This window comes from Arachis ipaensis, chromosome B06 (assembly GCF_000816755.2).
Source record: "Arachis ipaensis cultivar K30076 chromosome B06, Araip1.1, whole genome shotgun sequence".
NCBI lineage: Eukaryota > Viridiplantae > Streptophyta > Magnoliopsida > Fabales > Fabaceae > Arachis > Arachis ipaensis.
This window is the reverse complement of record NC_029790.2, coordinates 135781033-135790198: the sequence shown is the minus strand read 5'-3', so window position 1 is coordinate 135790198 and position 9166 is coordinate 135781033. Positions and strand designations below refer to the sequence as shown.

General features: G+C 32.6%; 2 protein-coding genes across 2 annotated transcripts in view; both read right to left on the bottom strand.

The window, feature by feature from the left end:
* The window catches only part of LOC107647766 (glutamate receptor 2.9-like), a 6250-nt gene extending 1120 nt beyond the window's left edge, over positions 1-5130 (bottom strand). Inside the window, exons 1-4 of the mRNA XM_016351814.2 lie at positions 4335-5130; positions 2476-3782; positions 1474-1771; positions 945-1342 (exon numbers count right to left, since the gene is read on the bottom strand). Coding sequence (XP_016207300.1) covers positions 945-1342; positions 1474-1771; positions 2476-3782; positions 4335-4620 — 2289 coding nt within the window. The 5' untranslated portion in view covers positions 4621-5130. The remainder of the gene's footprint in view (positions 1-944; positions 1343-1473; positions 1772-2475; positions 3783-4334) is intronic.
* On the bottom strand, positions 5273-8830 carry LOC107605669 (THO complex subunit 5A). Its single transcript, XM_016307626.2, has 6 exons — positions 8522-8830; positions 7837-7896; positions 7491-7721; positions 6719-7055; positions 6036-6358; positions 5273-5921 (listed from the first exon to the last, which is right to left on the bottom strand). The coding sequence occupies exons 1-6, from the start codon at positions 8798-8800 to the stop codon at positions 5652-5654; spliced, it is 1500 nt and encodes a 499-aa protein (XP_016163112.1). The 5' UTR covers positions 8801-8830; the 3' UTR covers positions 5273-5651.

Sequence of the window (9166 nt, the reverse complement as noted above, 5' to 3'; positions counted from 1 at the left end):
AATTAAACAACACTTGGGAACTATATAGTATATATAACACAACTTAATTATAACTCAATTATATATATATATATATCCGATTCTTTATTTATTACAGTTTGGCTGTTTTTAAGAGAAAAAAAAATATTTTAGAGAGTTCAACTAATCATAGTTATTAATAACAGAAAAAGATAAATCTTGAGCTTTGACTTTTTTTTATTACAAAAGACAATTAAGAAATTCATCAAACTTAAATACAAATAATTACAAATGTGACTTCTCATTTATATAGATGAGAGACTTATTTAAATTAAATTTAATAAAAGACCTAATTATTTTTGTGATACAAATTCAGGATCTAATTATCATTTTTTTTAAGATTTAACTAACATGTATCATAAGAATACAATTTAAAATTATCAACCAAAAATTTTTTTTACGTGAAATCCTAATCTACGATAAACTAATTCTTTGTCTATCGTGTTAAAAAATACTGTAAACAACTAAAAAAAATTCAACTAAAAATTTTTTTTATAGAAAAAGATGTACAGTTGAGTTTTCAATATATTTGTTGTGCATTTTTAAAATAAAAGTTTGAAATCTTCTATTGGTAATAATTTTAATTCGTGCTCTTAAAACACATAATAGTTAAAACCTTCTTCTAATAAGAAAAATTTTAAAAATAAGTTATGAAGAATGTTAGTGGACTATCAGAATTTATTATTTTTTGTAATCAATTAGTCATCAATATTCAAAAGTATAAGATAAATTATGTTATTGGGTTACTAGACTAAAGGAATTGACTTTATGATTAAGTGATGACCAAAAATAAAAAATTCTAATGCCCAAAGCATTTCTCATAAATTATTAAACATATATCTTCTATTAAAAAAGAAAAATTTGCACAATTATCCTTTTCAAGTTTCAACTAAAAAGAGATAGGAAGATGAGAGAAGAAAACTCACAAAGCCTAATCCACCAAGCTTTAAGGTAGGTCCTGCTTTGATATATCCCTTACAATGTGTAGCAAGAAAGACTTCAGCATGAGGTGCAATAGTAAAAGCTGCTACAATTTCTTTTTTCTCAAAAGCCCTTGGAAAATCACTAATTGATTCAAAGCCCTTAACATTCTCAGGCTTGAATTTCAGTTCATTAACCAAGTAATGAACCAAAAATGTGTTCTTATTGCAACCTACTACTGCATTGGTCCTTAGCAATGTTTGTATATCAGGCACAGATGGTTCAAGTTGAGACACTGTCATCATTGATGAGAGGCTTGCTGTGAAGCATGCTGTCACTATCAGAATTGCAAACAACCATGGTGCTAGCACTGCTCTGGCCAAGTTGGTTTTCACGGGTTCTCCTAAAAATACAATAATTATTTGATTTGATATAAGAGTTTCATAGAGGAACATGCATGGGAACTTGACAAGTTTTAAGCAAACATATGATAAGAGTTTATAATCTAATAATGGCATGAAATGAAATACTTACTATGTACAAAGAATAATGTGGTGACAGAAAACCATAGCATGGTTCCAAACCCTTTAATCTCTGAATTGTGTTCACGTTCAATCAACCATATAACAAATGATACAAACATGTGCATTGCTGCCATTAACAACCACATTTCTTTTGTGAAAGCTTCCATGAACATCCATGTTTCTTTTGATCTATCTGGCTTTACTTTTGCCACCATGGCAATACCAGATGGAATATATGGATGAGAGAATTCAGCATATGCATATCTTTGGTCCATTACTTGAATATCACCAACAGCAGCATCAAAAACCTACATCACCAACATACATAAACAATGCCAAATTAAAGTGGTTGTATCATAATATATGTGTTAAAACTATTTAATAAATAGATTGCTTTTAACGGTTACTTCTAAATCTTCTTAGATTTTTTTCGGTTTAATTATTCTGTTAATCCTATAATTTTATCAAATTTATATTTAGGTCTTAATTTTTTTTTCAATTGGGTCTCTATACTGTTTTTAATTTTATAATTAAATTCTTTTTAGTGTAAAAATGTTAGAGTTAACTGAATATTTTTTCGCAAACTAAAAGTATTCATAATTAAAAACCTAATTAGATTTTTGACCGCATATGTTTTAGGAGAAATATTTTGTTAATTTTAACATTTTTGACATGAAAAAAATTTAATTACAAAATTAAAAGCCGTATAAAGACCCAATTAAAAAGATAAAAAAATATAGGAACCTAACTAAAAATTTGATAAAACTATAGAGATCAACAAAAAAAAAAAAGGCAACTCGGCATACAAACACTTCGCGTTAACCAAAAGTTCGGAAAAGAGCTATACTTAAGGATGCAATCTAGCTAGCCTAACTTGATAATTACATTGGTGGCTCATTCCATATCTACCTAGAAACAACTCAACAATTGGATAAACAAATTAGACAAAATTTTTCATTCTATAAAAATTTTCTTCCTACATTATTATGGAGTGAACTAGTGAAGATTTTACCTTATTGTTCACTTGCACAACTATGTCATCATAGGATCCATAAAATGGAACCAAATGATAAGGAAGCTGATAAGGTAAATGCTTGACAACTGCTTCAAAGACATGTATTGAGAAACCAGTGATATGTGTTTGATTCAACCTCTGATTATAACTCACATTCACAAACTGAGGACATGGATCCCCAGCAGGGACACCAATCTTCAAACTCCTCCTTCCTCCATTATTATAAACCCAACCTTTTGGCACTGATTTCGATCCACCCGGCCAATTCGCATTACTTAAAAGTACTCTACCAGAGGCAGAAGCAGAAGCAGAAGAAGGACTAATTTGGTTGACAAGGTTCTCTGAGAAACCGGATTCTGGTGACCAATATGCTAACTCATTGTAACTTTTTCCAATAACATTGACAATCTTAAATGTTGCTGGTTCCAACAATTTTCCATCTTTGAAGCTTATTTTACCACTTAGACCCTCATGATTTGTAGCTACAATATTCTTTGATAACTCTTCCATGGAAAAGTTTCCTTGTGATTGTGATTTTCTTAGAGCATGTGCAATGATCCAAATGGCATCATAAGCTCTAAGAGCAGAGAGACTTGGATAGGGGTTTTCTATTTCTTCTTCAGGATATTCTAACCCAAATTCACGCCGGAATGCGAAATTGAACCGTTTGAATGTCTGGCTCAACTCGACGAAGCTTGTTTTGCACCCAATAACACCTTGCATATTGAAGGTAACAGATGAATAATCCATTGAATCAAGATGGCTAGCTATGTCATCTGTGATGATCCACACTGACCCTTTTTCCATCAACCCCATCTGATTCGCTTTCTCGAATAGAATAGTTGCAAACTCTAATGATGATTGTAGAATCAAGAAAACCCTGTTATAGCTCTTGTTCTTTAGCTTCTTAAGTTCATGTTCTATAGCTGTTTTGGGGTCTAAAAGGGTGTCCATTGAAGGAAAAGCTACATAGTTTTCAACCTCAGAATTAACATGGCTAAGAGAATATGAGAGTTTTGTTAATATATCTGAATCATAAGAGGTGAATCCATTGTCATGTTCATAAATTGCTGTCACTTTTCTCCAATTGAATTCACATATGATGGCTGCAATGCACTGTAAGTTTAAGGTAATGTCATTACCTATTTGTATGAAGTTTGGCAATGGAATTTGTCTTATTTCTGAACTTGATGTTAGGGATATGATGGGAATTTCCTTTGAGCTTTGAGGAATCTCATTGACCAATGTTGCTCCATCAAGTTTTGTTCCTATGATAGCTTGCACCTTTTTGCTGTTTGCAAGATCTACACTTACATGAAGAAAAAAGGAAAATAGCATATGAATTAATCAAAGGCTTAAAAGATTAGTAAACCAAGAATTTTAAATGTCAAATAAACACATTCATTCAAGAATTAATGCAAATACATGGGGTGCAAAAATGTTGAGATATCAACTTTATCTCTTATATTCATTCAATTATGCTATGACTATTATAATTTAAATAAAATAAGTTGTGGCGGTCAAATGGCAAATAGGACCACAACTTCAAAATTAATATTTGCAAATACATAATTATGTGTTTCTACATGCTTACATCAATATACATTAACAAATAACAACAACTAAAATTAATTATACTTAGGTAGGTAAAACATCACGCAGAATGCCTTGTTTAACTATGTTTATTTTTGTCTCATTTACTAAATACTAAATTAAGATACATTTAGTAATATTGAATGAGAAGTAATATCTATATTAGACGTGTCACGCATCCTATCTATTAGTTGAAAAATATGTATGAACTTAACGTATAAAACAAAATGAGTAATATATATATAAGGTTGAACGTTAATTACCAGCTGCCACCATACTAGATGGATTCCGATGAGAATCATTGAAGTTCAAAACAAGCTTGTAACAACTCAATATGCTATTAACATCTTTGATAGCAACTTCCATAGCTATCTTCTGCTCCATTCCAATTAGTGAATGGAAGTCTATGATTGCTCCAATGTTCAAAATCTTGTAGTCTATGCAGCTTCTTCTTCCTTCTCTTTCATGATCTTTACTATCATTAGCTTTGGACCACACAATCAGAGGCAACAGTAGTGCCAAAGACAACATTGATAACCAACGAGACATTATGCAACTCTTTGAAATTGGAAGGAGAAAAGATGAACCATATTTTGGTTCCACCTATGTTCTTCTTTATGGTTATATGTATGATTAGTTAATAATCGAAGAAAAATTATTGTGGAGGAGTTGACATCTGAATTCTGACTAAGAATAATTATTAACATATTGTTAGTCAGGTCTTATGTGTATCTACTAAGTATAAAAAATTTTATTAAGAGAGTTGCGAAGAATTTGGTGTATAATCCTTTTCTCTCCTAAAATATTATTTAATAAAATAACCATGATTATTGGAGATGTCATTGTTGTTATAGTGTACAAATTCAGCAAAGTAAAGTAAAACAAAAAGACAAAGCTATGAATCAGCAATGTAGTTATAGTGCTTTTTAACACTTTCCTGGAAAAGAGCTGAGATCATACTTTTAAAAATCTAATTTGCGAAGGCTTCCACGTGTATAAAAATATTGATTTCTTTTAATTAAAAGAAAAATGATTATCTGATAAAATAGCTGAACAAACACAACATCCATTAATTAGAGTAAAAATTTTGGATGATCATAGTCAACGAGAGAGAAAAAAAAAGAAAGAAAATACTTGATCACTTCGATTATCTGCTTAAGGATATGACTTCTGACTTCTGAGTTCTGAGACTAAGAATTGGTCATGAACTTTCCTTTCTCTTGCTCCTTCTTGATATTAAATATTTCTTTCGCTATAACCTATAAGCCTGGACACCATTATTTTACAACTTAAGTAGATTCTAAAACAAAATAATAGTAAGAATTAAGAATAGTTCTACCAAAAACAACACTAGCATATTATCAAGAATGTGGGTGGACCTGCAACATACCCTTTTAAACTTATTCCTCTGGGTTAGACAATTCACATACAAGATACACTACAAAAATTTACACCAAGGACAAGTAGGAACCAAAGTAAAGGTGGGACTAAAAATAAATAAGTATTAGAAAGCATTTCTTCACTGAATACCCAGAAGAGTCCTTCATATTCTAAAACTATAAGCACAGTATAGTAGTGACTCAGGAGAGAGCCAACTGAGTTTTTCTCCTTGAACGAATTCTCTGCAGAATTGTATGTACTCGGATGTGTTGGCGGTTTGGCAAAAAGCCAGATATAACATCTTCATCCTTGGCTGCATCACTGTTCTCTTGAGTTTCACGGCTCATCAGCAGCAGAGGAGACACCTCTGGCAAGAAATTGATTCCGGCAAGGTGTTGAGCCCATTTGTAAGGGCGGGAAGTTCTATCACGAATGAACATTATGGAATCCCCAACAAAGAGTTTGGCTGACTGCATCATCATCATTCAATAAAGAATATATATACAAAAGATTAAAAAAATAAAAGAAAGGTTACATGTAGATATAAACAAGATAATCAATAAATAATACGAAACCACACAAACCTGGTGAGGAAGCTCGCAACCAGTGTCGTCAGGGAATAAATTGCATAAAATGTCATTCTCTGGACCATTGTTGGATTCTTCCGTTCCAACACATATAATATTCAACTGCAATATGTACTCGAATTTCAGAGTAATGAGTTTTGCAGACTTCAGTTCAGAAACCTCATTGTCATAAACATGGAGAACAATTTGAAGTGGATGAACTTCAAATATTCCTGCCTGGTCAAGACTCTCTCTGTCTTGAACCCTCCTCAGCCTTTTGCCCGGTCTCTGAGCATCTTCATTGTGTTCATCATCTTCCAATTCGGAACCTGTGGAAATACCTAAAGCACAAAACAATGTAATATAATAAAGAGGACATCTAAGGAATGGTCAGGATTATAACATTCAAATTTCAAATGCTTATGATCCTATCATAACCCACGATGACCACCTGCTCTTGGTGAAGCTCGATAATATAACAGAAACTATATAGTATATACATTTGATTTTCAACAATTACTGTCCTAAAATATTTAATAGGAGCAATATTCTGGTCTGAAGTTCAGTAATCTATATGATTCTAAAGAGTTTCAAGTTTATAATCCTGTGGATCAACAGTGCAATGACATTGAGCGAGCAAGGGAACTAGATAACATAGATGCTAGTCGATAATTAATAGAAATGATACAACTTTTACTTACCATTGTCCTTAAGAGCTTGATGATGTGCTAACGCTTGAGCATCTTTCACGCTTCCTATAATCTCCAGATCAATAGCTTCTCCAAATGCTTCCTTTTGAGCTGACAACTGTGAGAAAATTACATAAAGAGGTTGTGGAAGCAATTCCGCAGAATGATGCCTCTTTATTTTCTTAGTATGCTCCAAGCCTAGTTGATTTTGTACTGGTAAGGAAGCTTTCTTAAGGGGCTTGAAATTTGAAGGGAGTGTTGACAAAAACTTCTTTCGCTTTGCAATTGTCTCCGAAAGGGTTTTCTTCTTTTGTTCTAGTTTTTCATGAAGTTTACAGAGCTTTTTGCGCTGATAAAAAAAAATTGTGAAATAAGAAATTATAATCACATATATTGCTCTCCAGTGAAAATGCTAAGAAAGCAAATGAGAGAAGAAATTTTCAAGTTTGAGATATTACAGATAGATGCTTATTACATGAGTGGCCTTAAATATCTGCAGCTTAAATGCCATATATAAGTTACTCTTTGTCATGTTCAACATAAATTCGAAATGCATCAATGATTACCTCCTAATCAAGAAACTCTGATCAAATTCTTGATTTTCATAAACAAAGCAAATGGCAAAGAAGCCAAAATCTAAAGCAGTTAAGTAAATCAGTAATATATTGAAGCATGAACGTTAAATATTCTATCATGATTTTCCTTATTAGCATCATAACAAAATTTAAAAAACAAAAACAGCGTCAAAGTGGGTAGTAACTTTTTAAGGGTATTCCATTCTCACCTGGGATAGCTCAAAATTGAGCCTTTTAAGCATCAGATCATGAGCACTGTGATTTGACAGAACACAGCCCTTGACTTCTTCAGGCGCATCACGAAAAAACTCTTCCTCGGACACCAATTCAATATCAGGATATTTTGTTGTTAATTCTTTGCAAGCCTTTATTGCTTTGACATAATAACTCTTCTCATACATCAGATTGTGAAGCTGCAGGGTTGTAGACTCCAAAGGCACCTTCAATATCAGGATATTTTGTTGTTAATTCTTTGCAAGCCTTTATTACTTCAACATAATAACTCTTCTCATGCATTAGATTGTGAAGCTACAGGGTTGTAGATTCCGAAGACACCTTTGCATTTTCAGTTTCGCTTCTAACACGTTCTTCCTCAACCAGTATAGAACGATTTATCTGTTATATAAAACATGGATAGTATTCATGATAGCGCACAATGACATTATTTGATCCATGTAGTTGACTCACTACAAGATCTAAAAGGTTAACTTCAATTCCCAGTCAATACCAAATCTCACAGAAACAACTCTTCTACAAAGGGATACAAAAGTGTAGCTCAACAAGCTATGCTGGTGAATTCGTCTGGCAAAATTGAACCTTGTTCAATAGCTAGCTAACTAATTAACTAACTAATTCAGAAGCTTCTAATAAGCAGATGATATTATCATCGAGCTGAACACAAGTTTGCCAAGCTCAGCTCAGCTCACTTAACAGTCACAGCTACTAATTTGTATTCCAACAGTCATAAGCTGATTACTCTCATTCACAGCTCGATTTGTTAATAGCTCAAAAAGTAGAGTTTGTGAATCCATAACTGAATTCAACACCCTAACTAACTAACTAACTAACTACTTCGGAAACTTCTAACAGCCTGAGGATATTATCATTGCTCTAAAAAACAATCTAACTATGCAAACTACATATATATTCTTTTTGTTCTTGTAACTTAATATGCTGATGCGTTTCTAAATATGAAATTGCGAAACCCTAAGAGGGAAAAGAGTGCGACGGCGTAATGAACCTGACGGAGATTGAGGAATTGAAGGAGCATCTGAGAAATGAGTTCTCTGAGGAGCGATTTGGGTTTTCCATCTCTCTTAATAGACAACATCTCCGCCACGATGCTCTCTGCCGAAGCCTTCGCGTCTCGCAGCAATCGGAACGGACATTCCTCCGATGAAGAAGCATTGGAGCCTCTGCTGCCGCTTTCCGCCGTCGGAACCACCATCTCCTCGTCCTCCATGCCGCCACCGTCTTCAACTGCTCTCATCAGCGTCTCTGTGTAAGAGCGCGGGTTCATAAAAAAGCTCCCTTTTTTTTAAGCTAAAGAAAATTATATGAAATGTTAAAATTTTCATTAAAATTTTTATTAGTTTTATTTTATTTTATTTTTTTACCAAAGATATGGAGACTCGAACCTGCAATCTCTTAATTGAGTATGGAGAGACTATGTCATTTGAGCTATTGCTTCTTGCCTTTTATTAGTTTTACTTGAAAGTTAATACAAGGTACTTTTAAATAATTTTATTATTAGAAATTAAGATAAACACAGGTGATTTTTATAAAAGAAAGGAAATAATTGTATCTTCAATATTATTGTAAGAGCTAATTTATATTTTTTTAAACAATAATTTAATTTTAATATGATTAGTGTAAGAGAAAATAG